The 19,444-nt window shown below is 39.6% G+C and overlaps 3 protein-coding genes across 6 annotated transcripts in view; 1 reads left to right on the top strand and 2 right to left on the bottom strand.

Moving 5' to 3' along the window:
- gtf2f2a (general transcription factor IIF, polypeptide 2a) overlaps window positions 1-2,698 on the bottom strand; it is a 14,237-nt gene extending 11,539 nt beyond the window's left edge. Inside the window, exons 1-3 of one of the 3 annotated variants that reach the window (XM_042226069.1) lie at window positions 2,551-2,698; window positions 2,007-2,080; window positions 1,752-1,776 (exon numbers count right to left, since the gene is read on the bottom strand). In XM_042226069.1, the coding sequence (XP_042082003.1) occupies window positions 1,752-1,776; window positions 2,007-2,080; window positions 2,551-2,616 (165 nt within the window). In that variant the 5' untranslated portion in view covers window positions 2,617-2,698. Of the gene's footprint in view, window positions 1-1,698; window positions 1,777-2,006; window positions 2,081-2,550 lie in introns of all 3 variants that reach the window. The other 2 variants (XM_042226071.1, XM_042226070.1) reach the window with 2 other exon arrangements.
- A 4,015-nt stretch (window positions 2,699-6,713) lies between these two features.
- On the bottom strand, window positions 6,714-9,353 carry gpalpp1 (GPALPP motifs containing 1). Its single transcript, XM_005935274.2, has 7 exons — window positions 9,141-9,353; window positions 8,901-9,027; window positions 8,741-8,821; window positions 8,389-8,632; window positions 7,821-7,985; window positions 7,636-7,737; window positions 6,714-7,519 (listed from the first exon to the last, which is right to left on the bottom strand). The coding sequence occupies exons 1-7, from the start codon at window positions 9,223-9,225 to the stop codon at window positions 7,301-7,303; spliced, it is 1,023 nt and encodes a 340-aa protein (XP_005935336.1). The 5' UTR covers window positions 9,226-9,353; the 3' UTR covers window positions 6,714-7,300.
- A 358-nt stretch (window positions 9,354-9,711) lies between these two features.
- ercc3 (excision repair cross-complementation group 3) lies at window positions 9,712-18,710 on the top strand. 2 transcript variants are annotated; one of them, XM_005935275.3, is made up of 15 exons: window positions 9,712-9,897; window positions 10,218-10,417; window positions 10,547-10,783; window positions 10,894-10,943; window positions 11,029-11,164; window positions 11,307-11,477; window positions 11,821-12,025; window positions 12,217-12,531; window positions 12,669-12,853; window positions 13,392-13,594; window positions 13,675-13,771; window positions 14,547-14,664; window positions 14,748-14,866; window positions 17,554-17,703; window positions 18,048-18,710. In XM_005935275.3, the coding sequence occupies exons 1-15, from the start codon at window positions 9,870-9,872 to the stop codon at window positions 18,183-18,185; spliced, it is 2,352 nt and encodes a 783-aa protein (XP_005935337.1). In that variant the 5' UTR covers window positions 9,712-9,869; the 3' UTR covers window positions 18,186-18,710. The 2 variants fall into 2 exon arrangements, with proteins under 2 accessions (XP_005935337.1, XP_014193289.1); XM_014337803.2 differs by having other exon boundaries at window positions 9,735-9,775.
- The last annotated feature ends 734 nt before the right edge of the window (window positions 18,711-19,444 follow it).

The raw sequence follows: 19,444 nt of genomic DNA, 5'->3' as shown, positions 1-19,444 counted from the left end.
CTTTCCCTCTGTGCAGATGGTGCTGAAAGACAATGCTTCTGCATCTGAGACTTTTGACAAAGTTGCAGAAAAGTACACTCAAGTCATAAACCGACTTGGTCAAGAGTTTGAGAACAGGTTTTGTGACCTTGATCAGCTTGAGCCATGTGTCTCATTTGTTTCCAATCCTTTCATGAATGTGGACACAACATGCATTGCTGAGCAACTAAGTTCAGTGTTCAGCTTGGATGCTGGACAGGTGGAAATCGAAATTGTAACATTGCAAAATGACGTCCACCTCAAAGCCTATCTGGGTGCACCAAACTTTTGGTGCCTTGTTGACACAGAAAAGTACAGTGGTGTGTGCACAGCAGCTATGAAGGTTGCCAGCCTGTTTGGTTCAACCGATCTTTGTGAATCAGCCTTTTCTGACATGAACTTCATCAAGAACAAACACAGAACACGCCTCTTCGATGCACATCTGCAAGACTCACTCAGAGTTGCAAGTTATACCCCAGATTACAACACACCGGTGAACAGCATGCAATGCCAGGTTTCCCACTAACAAACAAAGAAAGCCATATTAGATGTGGAGTGATACGTACTGTGCTTCAACATAATATTACCGTATTGTATGTTTATAACCTCTTTTTAAGTTTTGTGGATATTATATTTGTTATGCTCAGGATACATCGGCCAATTTCCATGGAAATGCCTTTTGGTTAAACTGTCAGTAAGGAATTTGCATTTGCACTGTTAAAGTTTTTTATATAGCTTTAATGCACATAAAAAACAGCTGCTTGTTTAAGTGAAAATACATTGATGTGGGTTTTTTTTTTTGCACTAATAAAGTTGTGGAGTTGTAAAGTACTTTGTCTCGTGTCAATTATATCATCAGGTATATTGTTATTGCAAATTTTAAAATATATATATCGTGATAAATATTTTTGGCTATATTGCCCTGCCCTACTCATACATGTCCTGCACCACCCTCACTTACTTCCCTGTCACATCTTGACTTCCTCATTAAGTACCACAGTTTCTCTCTTGGAAACCTATCATATGCTTTCTCCAGATTGTCAAAGACATAGGTAGCCTCCTTCTGACCTTCTCTATACTTCTCCATCGACACACTCAAAGCAAAGATAACTTCTGCACAGAACCATATTGTTGCTCATGGATCATCACTTGTCTTCTTAACCTAGCTTCAAATACTTTTCCCCATATTTTTATGGTATTGCTACAGCGCTGCACATCACCCTTGTTGTTCAAAAATAATTATTATTACTACACTTCTTCTCCAGTCCTCAGGCATATTCTCTCTCTCTAAGACTGTTAAATAATCTGGTCAAAAAGTACACTGCCTTCTCTTCTAGACATTTCCATAGCTCAAGACCAACTACTTTTCCACTCTTCACCCTCTTCAAAGCCGTCCTTACTTACTCCTTACTAATCCTCTGTACTTTCCGATTGATTAACTGTCCTTTCTCCATCCTCTTCTGTTTCCGATTTTCTTAAATGATGAGCTCCTCAAAATACCCCTTCCATCTTCTCAACACACTCCCTTCACTTGGTAGTACATATCCATCTCTACCCTTAAACACCCTACAATTAAATACAATAATTGAAATTCAAACTATATATTTTGTTTCCCCAATTATGAATACATTGACAACAACCTGTGAGCACATCAAGATTATTTAATGTTTTGGCTCTTACTAAAACAGTCCATTGCTGTATGTCAGAGTACTGGGATGCAGAGCAATCCTTACCTCTGGTTTTCCTTGATTTCCTTTCCTTGGAAATAAAAAACAAGAAAAGAAAATACAATTGAGGGGCCTTTTTAAAAAAATATTTAAAATGTACGGCATATGACCAAAATACTGTTTCTATTAAATATGTAGTTAGCCTCAGCTAACCCCTACCATTGATCAACACAGACTCAGTTCCCATGTCACATGACACACATAAGAAACTTTGCAGGTTGGCTTCTACTACTTTTATAAATGCTCAGTTACTTCACATACTTGCAGATCCGGAGCTTTCCAACTTCTCCTCTGCCTGTCGCTTTTGCCCATTGTTGAGAAAGGTATTTGGGCACCTGGAAGAAGAAACACTATTTATAGTTAAACTATCCACATGCACAAAATATAAGCAATAATCATTATTACACTCCTTTCCCACTATTAAAAAGAAACTGTTACGTTTGCAGTTTTGTCACATACTTTGGTCTAAATCGCTAAGCTAATTGTGTACATCTTAAGATTTTATCCAATGTACATCCCGTCACTGTTTGCACTGCTATTATTCTAACTAAGGGTGTTGTTTACCAAGACTGTGAAGACTAAGTGATAGCATCTAATTAAACCAGTTGTTTATAGTGTGTTCTGCTCCCAAAATATTGTACTATGCCAGTTTAACCGAGCTAGCTTACAGATGATAAACTTAGCCAGCGTTAGATAACTTAGCAGCAGATGCTAAGCTACCAGACCGTAAGCTTTAGCCGTGTTTAAATTAGTAACTCACCGTACATCCCATTAACTAATGTTATTACAAAGAGTGTATACGCACCTTAACGAGCCACACGCCTGTATTTTGTTTGGCACCGGTCAAATCCACCTCTCCTTTTTCTGACATATTTTAAAATGACGACTGTTAAAACTCTAGCAGGGCAACCGCCACACGCATGCGTAAATGAAATATGGAAGTATGGCGACTCTGAAGGTCCATATTCGTTACTACTACTGCCTTCACTACGCTTAGCCACTACTAAAAAACAAGAGTTGTTAAAAAATTACAACACAATGACAGTTTTTTTTTCAGTCTAGTCAACTTAAAAGCAAATACTTTTTACATATTAATGCATTTTACAGCAATTTTCAGAAAAAGCTTAGCATAAAGTCAAATCAGATGTACAAAGGGATCATTAATGCAAATTTTACAGGCTGTTATGCCATTAATCTAATTAGTTAAACGTCAAATTAAAATTGAAACGTTAACCCCACACATAAAAACTTAGGCTAAATTGTTTCTCATCTCTCCTTTACCATTCCTAAGTACAAAGTCTGAGTTTTACAAAAAATTTCAGCACACAAAAACTGAAAATGATATTCGATCTGACAGTATTTATATCACCTAAATTTAGCAAGACACATGGGGTTGATCTCGATGTTACCTGTACAAACATGGTCCAATGTGAAAATATAAGCTGATGTGCTGCAAGAAAAACATTCTACTTGTTTTGTGTCTTTCATCTTCTCTTTCATGCTTTTTGTTCTGTGCTCAAAGTCCTGAGCCAAGGCGTCCTGAATTGACCTTTTGCCAGCATGGGTCCACTCACACCATCCTCATCCTCTCACTCACTGCCAATGGGCTCAGTCTGGTAACCTCACCAACAATGTTTTCATACGCTCCACAGCAAAATCCAGGAGGAAGAGCAGGTCCCAGCACAGGTGACCCAAAGGAAAAAATTAAGTTACAATTTACAATTTATAGTTACAATTATCCTCAACTTAATATTTTCACTTATTTTTCCTCATTCACTGGGAAACCTTTATAGGATAGGAACTCAGGTACTTAAATCCTGGTGGCCGGGCTGGTCCTGACATATGGGGCTTGTTTTGAGTTATTACCCATTTAAAGGCTTTTCAAATGAGTGAAAAGGGAAAACAAGATCATGTCTTTTGACCTAGATAGTTAGGCATTTAGCTAGCTAATTCAGAGACAATGAGAAACAATCAACCTTTCTTTCTCTCAGACTCTGAACAATTCCAATAGTTATCCAATGCTTTTGTGAAGGGTAACAACCCTAGTTAAAGAGTACAATTGTTCAAGGATGTAGAACCTTGTATATTAGCATGGTTGCAGCCACGCTTTGTACTTCCATTGTTTTATAATTACATTTACATGTACCTCTGTAAATATGATGTTTTTGTCAACTTTTAATGGCTTTTATGAAGAAGTCCAAGTAGTATTTCTAAGAGGAAGAAGACAATGAAATGGTGAGAGCTTAGTATCAAGAGACCATACCTGGTGCTGCGAGAAAAAAGTAGTCACATCAGGTATAAATTTTTGAGGATGCAGGCTTAGGTAAAAACTCCGTCACTGGGTTGACAGACTCTGCAAACCTAACAGCTCGCTAGCGGACTTCCCTCTAACATCTCCTGTCCTATAGCAAGTAAACCAGCTGCATGACATGCTGATTAAATTTACCGAAATCCCCATTAGACAGTTTTTTGTATATAGCTTTTATGATAAATCAGTAGTCAGTGCAAAGACTGATTAAAAGCAAATATGTCACAGATGTATTGACAGCTAAGAATACAAGGGGGGGGGGGGGGGGGAGTAACAAAATAAAAAGTTTACATCTTTATAACCATGACTCTCAACAGTAATGCAATTGTCAGGCTGCCAGCCAGTTTCCTTGTACTAGAAGCATTGGCTGTATAAAACACTTTAATAATAACAATGATAATAATAACAGTCATCTGTATTACACTTTTGACTGGAGCTGTGTATTGTATAACTCGCTGGCCACATCTGGCCAGCTGGCTATCCCTGACCAACCCACTTGAGGTCAATGGGTAATTCGGTCTGAAACATAATTATAAACTATCCAATTTTCCCCCATTTTTTATATTAAGTTTTTGATGGTCTATTGGTCTTTTGTGAAAAATGACAATACACATATTTTGCTTTTCTTTTGCTTTTTCTTTTGAACTTTTTTCATTTTTTCCCCTTTTTTATGGACAAATGTGTATGCAAGAAAAGCAAGAGAAAACACTTGTATAGTGAGTTGCATGTGAACCTGGTTAGTAAGGAAAGAGAAAGAATAGACTTGTACTGATTGTCTAGACAGAGCACTTGAGCTGGAAAGGATGTACAGCAGGTTAGGATGGTAAAGGGTAGAGATCGAAATAAGATGGATATGTATTAGCAAGTGAAGGGAGTGTGCTGAGAAAATGAAATGAGTCTTTTGAGGAGCTCATCAATTAAGAAAACCAGAGAAAGAGTATGTAAGTAAGATAATTAGTGAATCAGGAAGTGCAGATGATTAATAAGGAGAAAGCGAGGGCAGCTATGAAGAGGATGAAGAGTGGAAAGATGTTTGGTCCTAACGCCAAACCTGTGGTGCTGTCTAGGAGAGAGGACAGTGGCCATCCTAACTGTTTAACATGATCAGATGCACTGTTTGCTTCGGGAGTTGATGATGGACAAATAAAGAGAAGGTCAGAATGAGCTGTGCTGTGTCTTTGTGGATCTAGAGAAAGCATGTGATAGGGTGTGGCAGCCTTGAGCCTTGGTGGCTCCATGGTTCCTCCATGGAGCATCCTAACCAATTTCTGCTCACATGAGTGTGACAATTTTCTTCCAAACCTTGGCACCATGGTTACATATCTGAAAAAAAGGCCATTACACACCTAACGCAGTGCAAAGAGACAACATAAAATTCCTTATGTTTTCTGATGTGGTCCTGATGTTTCTAAACAAGAAAAGGAAGAAACTGAGATTGTTGGTTCGTCTAGTTTTCATGAAAAGGCAGCAGCAGGGAGATTTTCATGGTTTGATCCAGAAGTTGATGCTGCATCACAACTGCTTTCTTATTTCAGGATGTCAATGAGGCAGTTTGAGCTAATGTTGGCAGAGTTGGGTCCACATCAGAGAAGGCAGTGAAATAATTTCAGAGAGCCGATTGACACCGAGCAGCCTGTAGCTGTGTGCCTTTTGAACTGATGATCTTGGAATCTGTAGGTATTTAGAAACGGTTCCTACTTGTGTAAATCTACAATTATCCTCTTTGGAGCCTGACAGAGTTCCTTGTCAATCAGTCAATCACGATCACTAATAAGAAGTTAATAGGAACCTGTCAAGTTAAATGAAACTGTAGAACCGTCAGTATCACTTATTAGGTTTTAAGTGAGTCAATCTATATGTTTGAGCCTGTATGTTTATTGTTTCATTGCCCCAACTTAAAGCCATAGGCACTGACCAGACTCTTTTAAATGAACGTGCAGCAGTGTTTAAGTGCAAAATGGAAACACTGTAGTAATACACAAATGGCTTAACCTGGCTAAGAAGTCAAACAAATCCTGTTTTCATGCTTTTTGAACTTTAATGCTGGATCACGCTCAACTTAGCAGTGACGTCACTCTCAGCTCAGACATCTGAAGCAAATTGAAAGCAACATTAGCCTTAGCTGGTTAAATTAGTCGTTCTCCTTACATCCAATTACCTAATGTTATTACAGAGAGTGTATATGTACTTTAATGAGCCACACGCCTGCATTCTGCTTTAAATATTTTAAAATGATGACTGGGATCTCGATCAATGCTACCGCCAAATGCATGCATAAATGCAATATGCATATATAGCGACTCTGAAGAGCCCCAATTTTACAACCATTACTACGGCGTAGGACTTAAATGCTGGTTACTAAAAATAGGTGTGTTAATAAAGAAACACAACATGCCAAGAAAGTGTTTTTGTAAAAGTTTGTAGTTTATAAAAGTTTAATATACAGTTTAAAGTTGCCATAGCAGTACAACACATTTTATAGGAGTTTCAGAAAAAGCTTAAAAGGAATCAATCACAGATGTAGAGTGCATTAATGTAAAGATTTGAGCCTTTTATATCTAGATGCCAAAATGGCAGTTTGGTTTAAAATGTTCACTTTTTGCATTTAGAACAAACAAAAGCAAAAACAGAGAAATATTTAAGGAGCCAAAAAAATGAAGTACTTTGAATCGAGAAAGTATTTTTCTCTCTTTAATAGGTAGTCCATAACAGACTGAAGATATTTGTATAATGGCATTAAATAAAACATTATCTAACCCAGTATTATACTGCACTATCCCCCATTTTAATTAAAACCACACATAAACACTTAGGCTAAACTGTTTCTCATCTCTCATTTACCACCCCTAAGTACAAAGTCTGAGTTTTACACAAAATTTCAGCACACCAAAACTGAAAATGACATTCAATCTGACACCATTCATAGCAACTAAATTTACCAAGAGACATGTGATTGATCTGGATGTTACCTGTACAAACACGGTCCAATCTAAAAATATAAGCTGACGTTCTGCAGGAAGAACATTTGAATTGTTTGCATTTATTTTATAACTCTAAAAGCTCAAATAGCTGCTGTTTTATAACAGATTGAATGACTATAAAACATCTGTTATAACAATGGCGTCCTGTCATTTACACAAACTATTGTGTGTTAAACTCCAGTTTCATAGACCAACAAAGCTTAGACCATACTCTATGAAGTCTAAAGGAAAATGTATTTTTACACATTTTTGACATTTTCGGTGTGTTAGAGGAACATTCGCTCCTTGCTGTGGGAGAACCGTGTGTTCAGTTCCTGAGACTTCTTCAGCAGCCGCTTCTTCTGCGCTTCATCAAAGCGGTTCACTTGCAGGTCTGCGTCACGATCGAATGGTCTCCTCTCGACTGGCTGGTCAGCTTTCTCCTTGGCCTTCTCCTTCATCTTCTTTGTGTGAAGGCTCATCAGAGACTCCGCACGTTTAGAATCCTAATAATTAGTGACATGTACAGAAATTTTAGTCCTGAACTCAATGTGAACAAAAATGCATACTCTGCTAAACGGGAATATTTAAGAGATGTGAAAAATGAAGTACAACCACTTACATTATACTTGGACACTTTCTCTGCCATTTCCAAGTCTTTGTGAGAAACATGTGGGACACTGTCTTTCTCTGCTTCACCCTTCTTCTTTCCCTCAAGACGTTCCTATTGGTAAAGGCCAACAGACGAATGAGATAGAGGCAAAAATATGTAACAAATAAAAAGCAAACCTGTTTTTCATTAAATACCCTGGCTTTGCGCTCCCTGTCTGCTGGTGTATCCGTCCAAATTGAGCGGTCAGCATTTTCGGGACCTGACCTTTTCTTAAAAGTTCGAGCCCCCAAGCCAATATGCTGCAGTTCTGGCGGGAGCTCAGTCATCCATGTTTCTCTGTTCAGCACCTCAGGAGCATCCTGTTGACATGCACACACAAAGAAAAAAAAAAAAAACCCTTAAAACTTTAAAAGGGTGATCAGAGAAAGAAGAAATCCTAACACCTTAAAATACGGTTAGTCTTTCTGTCACTTTTTATGCATGGATTAAGCTGATTGAACCGTACAGTGTATAGCAGGGGTGTCAAACTCCAGGCCTCGAGGGCCGCTGTCCTGCAGGTTTTAGATCTCACCCAAGGTCAACACACCTGAATCAAATGATTAGTTCATTAACAGGCTTCTGGAGAACTTCAAGACATGTTGAAGAGGTAATTTAGCCATTTAAATCAGCTGTCTTGGATCAAGGACACATCTAAAACCTGGAGGACATTCGAGGCCTGGAGTTCGACACCTGTGGTGTATAGTGTCTGGGATTAGGGCTTACGTCTCCTGTCAGCTTCTCTTTCATCCTTTGTGCTCTACGCTCAATGTCCTGAGCCATAGTGTCCTGAATTGGCCCGTTGGCTGGCATTGGTCCAATTACATCCTCATCTTCGCTGCTGGAGGGTTCGGCTTGGTAGCCTGGAGGCAAGGCAGGCCCTGGACAACTGTCTGCATCTTCACCATCATTGTCTTCATGTTGTGCTCTGCGAAACCCAGGAGGTAGAGCTGGTCCCAGCACAGGCGGCCTGAGAGAACAAAGTAAAGTTACAGTTTTCATGATGATCCTCAGCTTATTGATTCCACTCCGTTTTTTTTCTTTATAGGATGGTGCTTTATAGGATAAATTTGCTCACACATCTGGTGAACTCGGACGTTTCTTAAATCCTGGCGGCAGAGCTGGTCCAAAGAAACCATCATCGTCTTCTGTGCTCACCCTGTTCAGAAGACATATGTCAGTGTTTTGTTTATCGAGACATTTCCTGTATTTTAGCTGTAATTCAGCAGGGAACCCACTCTGCGGCTCTTTCTTCACCGGCGTGTCCTGTTTTGACTCTTTTCACCGCTACCTCCTGCTCACTCTCATCAGAGGAGCTCGACGGTTCTCCCCGTTTGTAACCGGGCGGCAAAGCAGGGCCAACCACTGCAGAGTTTGAAGAAGAAAACTGAAGACCGCAATAAAAAAAACAATCGGACAAAAGCACTACGAATGCAGGAGTCAAAGTAAACGAGTGGTAAACATATAGTTTCACTTACATTCGTCTTCATAATCATAGTCTTCAGGGCTCTCCTTTCTAAACGTCGGCGGTAAAGCGGGTCCAATTTGTTTATCAGACGACATATTCAAATCTGGGTAATAAATCAGTCACGTAGCTGCAGCAATTTCTGGTTAAATCAGACAGATACCTTCCAACAGATTGAGGAAACCCGTAGGAATCAGATTGACCTTTGACCGAGGAAGTAAACACGGAGTGGCTAGCTTTTTTTAAAAAAATTAATTAATTAATAATTTATTGGTATCAACCTAGAGAGGACATAAATCAGAAATACATGAACGTTTCTGTCATTTATTCGACATGAAAAACTTTTCTAGATTGTTTTTGATTGTGTCGTTCAATACTGAGTCAACATTGTGTTTTTTGTGTAACATCCCTGCAAACAAAACAAAATAAAACAAAAAACACACATAAACACAGAAAAGGAGACATCAAGAAATCTCAGAACACATATTAAAAAAAATCTTTCATATCATCTAAAAACAGTTAATTTCTCAAGTTGTTTTTTTTAACTGTACGAAGAGGATACGAAGAGGATTTTATTTTGACATTTCAAACCGGAAGTGTTTTCTGCAGGAGTTTTGACGCGCAACACCAGCAGCCTGACCCACACCGGTCAGTTTGTCTTAGAAATTTCGGGAGGATATTTGGTTGTTATGCAGTCATATCGGGCTTAGTTTGAGCTATTACCCATTTAAAAGCGGTTAAAATGGGTAAAAAGGACAAAGGAGACCGGGGTACGTTGCTAATCCTGTGTTTTGACCTATATAATTAGCCATTAAGCTAGCTAACTAAGTGATAAGAAGCATTGTACTTTTCTTCTTGGACTCTGAACATTTCCAGTAATTATTCTGTGCTTTTGTAAAGGTTAACAGTTCCAGATAAAGACCATTAGATCAAGGATGTAGAAGCTAGTACATTAGCACGTCTGCAGCCACACTTTCTGCCTCAGTTCTCATATCGTTACATTCATCCCTGTTTCAGCCTGATCGTTTGTGAACCTTTTTTTATGCCTATGAATAGTTGCATACTCATGTTTGTATCCTTTGTGAATCAGAAAAAAAGTCCAAGAAGCGTTTCTATGAGGAAGAAGATGATGAAGAAGAGGCGGTGGGGAGCGAGTCTCAAGAGGCCATACCTGCTGCTGCAGGAAAACAAGTGGACGAGTCTAGTACAAAACTAGATGAATATGGAGCCAAAGATTACCGTGCTCAGATGCTGTTAAAAAATGATCACTCCTCACGTCCACTCTGGGTGGTAAGATGTGCTTGGGTTGTTGATTTCCTCACTTAAATTTAAAAAGCTTTGGTGTCCTTCCACTTTTATGTGGGAGATGTATGTACTTCTCTCTTATGTTGTTTTTTCTGTTTCCTTTCTCTCCTGCAGGCTCCAGATGGACACATCTTTCTGGAAGCTTTTTCTCCAGTGTATAAATATGCCCAGGATTTCTTGGTGGCCATTGCAGAGCCAGTATGCAGACCTAACCATATCCATGAATACAAGCTAACTGCCTACTCCTTATATGCAGCTGTCAGTGTGGGGCTCCAGACCTCTGATATTGTGGAGTATCTGCAGAAGCTCAGCAAGACATCTGTACCTGATGGAATCGTGCAATTCATAAAGGTCTTACTGGGAGTATTTGGTGTTTTGAGGAATACTGCCGAAGACTGAACATTGCTGAAAGCACTGTTTTTTGTCGTGATATGCAAATCTGATCTCTCTCTTCTTCTCAGCTCTGCACAGTGAGCTACGGCAAAGTCAAGCTGGTGCTCAAGCACAATAGGTAATTTTAAAAATGGTTTCTTCACGCTTTGCATCAGTAGCACTCTTAGCACTTTTCATAAGCTCCGATTACAATCCATGCTCAGGTATTTTGTTGAGAGTGCCTTCCCTGATGTGATCCAGCGACTTCTGCAAGACAATGTGATCCGTGAATGTCGTCTCCGCGCTGCAGATGGAACAGATGCTGAGCTTATTACTGAAGTCATCCACAGCAAGTCAGCGGTGTGCAAATGAACATTTTTTAAGCTCAAACTAATGTGTAAAATAGCACTAATAAAAAAGACTGTTCTTTTATATTCATATGTTTAATAAAGAAAAGTTTCTCTGATCAATCACATATTTAAATAGTTCCTCTTTCTGACAGATTTCTAAGTCTGTTCAAGAAAAAGAAGGCACTTCCAGCTCACAGCAGCCCAGTGATGGGGAAACCTCAACCCAGCAGGTCCCTGAGGACATCTTCAGCTACTATGAGCAGATGGATAAAGAAGAAGAGGAGGAAGAGGAGACTCAGACTGTGTCCTTTGAAATTCGCCAGGTGCATACCTGATTATTTTTTTTCCCCCTGTAACGCTGCCACATACTTAATATTATTGCCGGCCCATATTTAAAGCTTTTAAACATACATATTTAAACGTATTTTCTTGCAACAGTGTTGGTGTTTAAATTTTTGCTATTGGTCCCCAAATCATCAGAAGTAAGTCAATTATTAGGTTATAAAACTGGGTGAAGTTTGGGAACTGCTTTTCCCTTGATCAATAAAAGCTTATGTTTCATGACTTCATTTTAACAAAGTATGATCATTTCTTTAAAAAGCCAATGAAATATTTTAAATCCCCACACTAAACTCTACTCTGTTCTTTTTTTTAATTGTGGTGCAGGAGATGATTGAAGAGCTGCAGAAGCGTTGTATTCAGCTGGAGTACCCCCTCCTGGCAGAGTACGACTTCCGCAATGACACAGTCAACCCCGACATCAACATAGACCTTAAGCCCACGGCTGTGTTGAGGCCCTATCAGGAAAAGAGTCTACGCAAAATGTTTGGAAACGGTCGCGCCCGCTCAGGAGTCATTGTGCTGCCATGTGGTGAGACAGTGGATTTACTGTTGTCATAAAGGACAGAATGTTTAGTATAATATATATATAAAGACACAAATTTTTATTCCAGCGTTGTAGTATACTCTAAAAGACACTTGAGACTATCTTTTCATTTCATCAAACCTATGTGTAAGACACTCGTGTGTCTCAATAATGTTTATCCTATCTTTGTTTTACAGGAGCGGGTAAATCCCTGGTCGGGGTGACAGCGGCCTGCACGGTGCGCAAACGCTGCCTGGTGCTGGGTAATTCCTCTGTATCTGTGGAGCAGTGGAAGTCCCAGTTCAAGATGTGGTCCACTATTGACGACTCTCAGATCTGCCGCTTCACTTCTGATGCGAAGGACAAGCCTATAGGTTGCTCGGTGGCCATCAGCACCTACTCCATGCTGGGTCACACCACCAAGCGCTCCTGGGAAGCTGAAAGGGTCATGGAGTGGATGCGGAGCCAAGAGTGGGGTCTCATCATACTGGATGAAGTTCACACTATCCCTGGTGAGTTGTTTTTGGTTTTTGTGTTATCCTAAATATATCCGTATATTTATAAGTATTTCTTTTACATGCAGTAAACCAGACAGAATATTTTGGCGCGATTAGTCTCCATCCTAACTTAAAACTTTCTTTGCCTGTAGCAAGGATGTTTCGTCGTGTCCTGACTATAGTCCAGGCCCACTGCAAACTTGGCCTCACTGCCACATTGGTCAGAGAGGATGATAAGATTGTGGACCTCAATTTCCTAATTGGACCAAAGCTATACGAGGCCAACTGGATGGAACTGCAGAACAATGGCTACATTGCTAAAGTCCAGTGTGCAGAGGTGAGTCTTGCAGTATAACAGTAGAAATAAGATATTAGATTATAAAATAGATTTAATAAATAAGCAGCTTTTTTTTCTGCATTCACTTTATAGATGAATCCATAATGCGATATTATGGACATATACATTGTGGTTCTGGTCTAGAACTGGCCGATGTAATTCAAAATTAATTTTAATTGTCATTATGTAACTGATAAAGCAAAAAAATCTAAAGTAATTAATAAATCATTTCATCATACAAACTAATAAAACTATTTTTTCTGGTAAAGTTCAATTTAAGATGGTAACAATTGTGTCTTTTTCGTATTTAATTATATTGCAACTTTATGATGTGCTCAAGATGTGCAAATTTGCACATCTATTCCCCCGCACATTGATTGATGTTAGTTGTCACTGTTGATTATGATGTCACTTGTCAAATTCAAAACTAAATGTGTTAGGGCAGCTTCAAATGTAAAAGCAAAGCCTTTTAACTGTATTCATATTACAGTATGCTTTGAGTATCATCATCAGTGTGACTGGCATGCCTGTTCTTCAGGTGTGGTGCCCGATGTCTCCGGAGTTTTACAGAGAGTACGTTGCCATTAAGACAAAGAAGCGGATCCTGCTTTACACGATGAACCCCAATAAGTTCCGTGCGTGTCAGTTTCTCATTCGCTTCCATGAGCGACGGAATGACAAAATCATTGTGTTTGCTGATAACGTGTTTGCCTTGAAAGAATATGCCATTCGTCTCAACAAGTAAGTTACTGACAAAAAGAGAAGCTCCTTCTGTGTTTCAGGTTGCAATTGTTTTAACAAATTTTCACTTTCTCCCCAAGGCCTTACATCTATGGTCCGACCTCTCAGGGGGAGCGAATGCAGATTTTACAGAACTTCAAACACAACCCCAAGATCAACACCATTTTCATCTCAAAGGTAAACCAGTCAGTCTACAGGGCTGGGAAAAAGCATTTGCCCCCTTACTGGTTTCTTACATGTTTCAGATTATCAAGCAAATTTTAATATCAGATAAAAGTTACTTGAGTAAATACAAAATGCAGTTTTTGAGTTAAGATTTCGTTTATTAAAGGAAGGAAAGCTGTCTTACTTTTTTACACAGGGCAAGGTAATTACCCTCTAAACCTAATAACTGGTTTTGCCACCCTTGGCACCAAAAATTGCAATTAAGCATTTGCGATAACTGGCAATGAATATTTCACATGGAGGATTTTGTCCCACAGAATTGTTTTAATTCAGTCACACTGGAGGGCTTTTGAGTATGAATGCCTGTTTAAGGTCTTGCCAAAGCATCTCAATAGGATTTCAGTTAGGATTTTGACTAGGCCACTTTAAAATCTTCATTCTGCTTTTTTTTTTGTTTGACCCACTCAGAGGTGGACCTGCTGGTGTGTTTGGAATTATTGTCCTACTGCATAAGCCAAGTGTGCTTGAGCTTCAAAATTAGTAAATCGGTTTTTCAAAAAATTTTGCCAATTTTTAAAACCAATCGTATAAACATTTGGAAGCTTGGGTAATGGTAATTACCTGAGGAAGGCAATAATCAGTAATCTTCTCTCCATACGATATGTAAGAACCATAGCTACAAAAAGTATTTTGACATATAATTCACATTTGCCTTTTATTACACAGTAAATGCATGCTGGTACTGTGACAGCGTGGTGAAATTGCACATTTGCGAATTCTTCTGCAGGTTGGAGACACTTCGTTTGACTTGCCAGAAGCCAATGTGCTGATCCAGATCTCGTCCCACGGTGGATCACGCAGACAGGAGGCCCAGAGGCTTGGGAGAGTCTTAAGAGCCAAAAAAGGTCTGTTTGCTTATCTAACCATTTTGTCTTCTGGTGTCTGTGAGCAAAATCACTTATTTCAATGTCCCTGTCTGCCGTTTTAGGAATGGTGGCAGAAGAGTACAATGCATACTTCTATTCACTGGTGTCCCAGGATACCCAGGAAATGGCTTACTCCACCAAGAGGCAGAGGTTTCTCGTGGACCAGGGATACAGCTTTAAGGTGTGCTGTTAACTTCTTAACACAGTCTCATATGATTTGTGCATAATTAATTATAACCATGGTCAGAGTGCACATTTCTTTCATGAAGGTCATGACCCATTCCTGTTGAAGTTTACTGTTATAGCTTGAAGGATAGTTTACAGCGAGGATGAGCGCTCACAGCTGGTAAATGTTTATGCCACTTAACCTTTAAAAACCCAATTCCTGAATCTAGTGAGTCCAACTGTTTCTGAAATATATTAAGCCTTGACTTTTATTTCCATATCCTGATATCAATTTGAATTCTTTGACCAAGCATAGTCAAAACTACAGCTCTCACGAATAAGTAGTTAAGTGTTTAAATCCCTGTAATTTGATTTTACCCGTCTCACTGAAAGACTTAACCTGCTAAAACCTTCTTCAGTGATCACTCTTCTCTATCCTCTTAAGCCACGGCCTTCAAAGACCTGGGGCTTATGGGGAACGGCATTCATAAATGGCTGCTAAAAAATAAATAAATATTGAATGAATCATGATGTCTTCTAAAAAGCTGCTATGCCTAACAAAACATAGGAAAGCCACCCGATTGCGAGAGGGTCCATTAGGGTATGTCCATCCCTGTCTCTTGAACATCTCAAAGAATTTTGTGGTTAACATAATTTGTGTGGCGTCAGAAAACACATTTGCTAAACATTTCATGGATTCTATTTTGACCATTTTAACAAACTTCGGCACAAATATCCCCTTATCCAACCATTTTCTCCCGCTTATCCAGTTTAAGGAGACAAAATCATGATATCATGGTCTAGTCTGAACAAAAATGGATGTAAACTGTTATCTGACTGAATATTGCAAAGTGGAAATTCTCATTTGAGTATTGTACAGTTAAACTTATATGAATGAAGACTTTTGACTTATGGAACAAAATCTGAATGTCCCAGTTTCATTTTGTTTTGTCATAGAAGAATTTTTAAAGAATTTGGTTTCATTGTTTCCCGTCTGTCTGGTGGCATGTGTTGTGAGAAGAATTCCAAGACACACACTGAAAATCAAGACCTTTAAGCAATTCTGGCAGCAGTCAAGCGTAGGTTTGTTTACATCAGGGGTGGCCAACTCCAGGCCTCGAGGGCCGGTGTCCCTGCAGGTTTTAGATGTGTCTTTGAACCAACACAGCTGATTTAAATGGCTAAATTAGCTCATCAACCTATCCTGAAGTTCTCCAGAGGCCTGGTAACGAACTAATCATGTGATTCAGGTGTGATGACCCAAGGTGAGATCTAAAACCTGCAGGACACCGGCCCTCGAGACCTGGAATTGCCCACCCCTGGTTTACATGGACAAAACAAAGATAGAACAAGAGAAAAGACTTCTCTGACTTTAGAGGCACATTCATTGAATTGTATTTGAATAACAAAGTGCCTGCAAAGTCTTACAGCAGCTGAAAGGTTCACAGTAAAGTGGAAAATCAGTCCCTTAACTGTTATCACTAGTGATGGGCAGATGAAGCTTCATGAAGCACTGAAGCTTTTCATCCAATTGGTTCACCCCAGTGCAAAGCGTCTTGAAGCTTCATTTGCTCTAGTAGGACATCGACTGGACGTAAAAATATGAGAGGTGAGGTGTGGTTGTGCTTTTGTAACGTTGAGGTATGGACAGCTACAGACTGAGGCCTGAGTCCTGCCTGTTCACATTTTATTCAGTAAAAACTAAATTTTCACTGCTTTTATGACCTTTTTAGTGGGGAGAACATAGCTAGGATTTAATGATTTAACAAATCTTTTGAATCCTTTGTCCTCCACAATGCTAAATGGCTGGGAGTCCTCGATCACCATGCTGACCAGGTCTTCATGTATTTGAGATTGTTCTCCTGAGGAAAGACAATAAAGACAAAGCACAAATATAAATATCACACGTACAACTTATTACAGTTGTATAATATTGTTAAATCATTTAGTAACATTACTGCATGCTATATTATCATTGCATTTGATGGCTCACCTGGTCTTGCTCCACAATCGGTGTTCCCCTTATTCTCATGCAAAGCTCTGTAGTGCCTGAGCATTGATGAGGTGTTGTTGTTGTTGTTACATCCCAGCTCCCTGGCACATAGCAAACACTTCACCTTGAACAAAAGTAAAGACAGCTCAACATAAATTGTATTGCACCATCAGTATTATGAAAATACATCTTCTGTAGAAATTTGCATACCTTGTTGGGAGGAATAAGATCAAAATGTTCCCACACAGGGGAGGACATCCTCCTCTTCTTAGCTGGCTCCATTCTCTCCTGACTTTCTCTCCTCACTCTCTTAAACCTCCAAACTGTCTCCAAACTCTCACTAACCGCAACTCTCCATCAAACACCCACATTTTGAATGAAGTCTGAGGAGTTTATATCTCTGTCATATCTCGCGGCAAAGTTCGAACCACTTCTTGAACCAGTCACGTGGTACAGCCGGGCAGCGAGGCTTCGGACGTCATCATTTTCAGCTCCTCCCATAAACGAATTAAGCCTCGTTACGCGCATCGCGGAAATGCCCCCTCCATTACTCGACACAAGCTTTGAAGCCTCGATACAGAACGTCTCATCACTAGTTATCACACCCTCCCACCTGTGTTAATGATGTTTATTTCATTCATGACACACCTTTCAGTCTTCTTCATGTGCGAATAGGATTTCTAAGTGGTGCTCTTCCTCCTCTGTGACAGGTAATCACAAAGCTGGCAGGTATGGAGGAAGAGGACTTGATGTTCTCCACCAGAGATGAGCAACAGCAGCTGCTTCAGAAGGTCCTCGCTGCTTCTGACATAGATGCCGAGGAGGAGGTGGTGGCAGGGGAGGTGGGCGCACGACCTCAGGTGAGGAATTTCAACAGCTGTTAAGACATTTGTAGAGAAAGGATGTTTGGAGGGTCAACAAAATATTGACACTGCAGAGTCTCTTTGAAATCACTCCTTATGGGCCTACCAAATGAAGGTTAATGAAAGTTCACCACCCCCTCTTCCCTACACAAATATTGTTGTATTGCTGTAATGCTCACCGATTTGCTGTACAATAATATCTTTGTCATTATTATTATTATTATTATTATTTTTTGCACTATGTCATGAGTTACTCTGCGCTCCCCACCCCTGCTGATGGTAACTTGCGTATTTTGTACATTTCATTACTCGCACTTCTTCTTTCTCTGTTTCCTGATCAGTTCTCAAGGCGAACCGGCACCATGAGCTCCATGTCCGGAGCAGATGACACCATCTACATGGAATATCAGAGCAGAAGCAGCAAAGCCCTTGCAGCGGGCAAAAGCGTTCATCCACTGTTCAAGCGCTTCAGAAAATAGATCTACGTGCTTGACACCTTGATACCTAAAAACGTTCTGTGCTGTAATGGGCAGTAAGACAAAACTGGGGCATTGAAGTATGCATTAAAGAGCAGGTTTGAAGCCCAGCTGAACTCCATCGCGTCTGAATGGAGCAATGATCAGGGATAATGTGTCACTAAGTGGTAAAGCTTTTCGATGTCTGTAAATTGGATGGCTACTTGCATATGACATATAAATCACATTAGCTTTGTAAGCAGCAAAAGATCAGCTCTTAGTCTTTTGGCATCTAAATGAATAAACCATCTTATTTACTGTTGGATAACACAGGTTATCTAATGGTAAAAAATTAGACTAATGCTGCTTTGACCTGCATGAGGACACGTTTGTTATTTTGTAGCTAATTCTCATATGCTGATTAACACCATAGCTTTTTGTAAAGTTGACTAGAATGTGTATAAAGCTGCTCCTGAGAGCCAACCACACAGATATGTTTTATGTCAGTTCATTCTGTAAAATGTTATTAAATATGTTTTGTAAAATGAATATTTTTGGACTTTTATTCTCCTTAGACTAGCAGTAATATACACAGCAGACAACAGACAAAGTCTCAAAGTCACAAAACGAAGCAGGACAATAAATCTAAAGAAATCTAGTGAATACTCTTCTGGCAGCAATTAAAGGTCACGATAGCACCCACTTGCTACAGAAGACATTATTTAATCTGACTAACTCATGATTGTGTAGCAATGTCCCCATGATTTCTTCTGAGAATGAATAAAGGGAATAAAAAAAACTCCATTTGGATAAAAGCCAGGCGTGGAGAGGAGGGGGATAATTCTTTCTTTGTTGGTGACTTGAAGATATTCCAAAAAGAACATCTAGAGCCTGATGCAGTGTCTAAGCTGCAAAAGGAGCGACTGTGGGAAAATATCCACCTCTGCCCACCCAACCTCTGCTGGAGCACAGGACACGTGTGCCTTGAATGGCTGTGTTTTTGGCATGGTCTTAATCGCTGTTTTGTGACCTCCGCTGACCCAAGGCTTATTGGCTTGGAGAGAGTGAAAAGTAATTAGATAGATTGGAATTCACGTGTCTCTTGAGAAAACTGAGGATGGGCCATCTGACTGTTGTACATTAATCACACATGTAGATAACATCAAGATACTAAGCCTACAGATTTATGTCCTTCATTCTGAAACTCGCGCGATTGCTGGGACAGTCTGCATTAATAAGTGTTGCTCCTAAGTTTTTAAACATTTAAATTTTCTGAGAACTAA

The sequence above is a fragment of the Haplochromis burtoni genome, unplaced genomic scaffold (assembly GCF_018398535.1).
Source record: "Haplochromis burtoni strain Fernald_Lab_line unplaced genomic scaffold, NCSU_Asbu1 Contig_195, whole genome shotgun sequence".
Taxonomy (NCBI): Eukaryota; Metazoa; Chordata; class Actinopteri; order Cichliformes; family Cichlidae; genus Haplochromis; species Haplochromis burtoni.
This window is presented reverse-complemented; position numbering and strand designations above follow the sequence as displayed.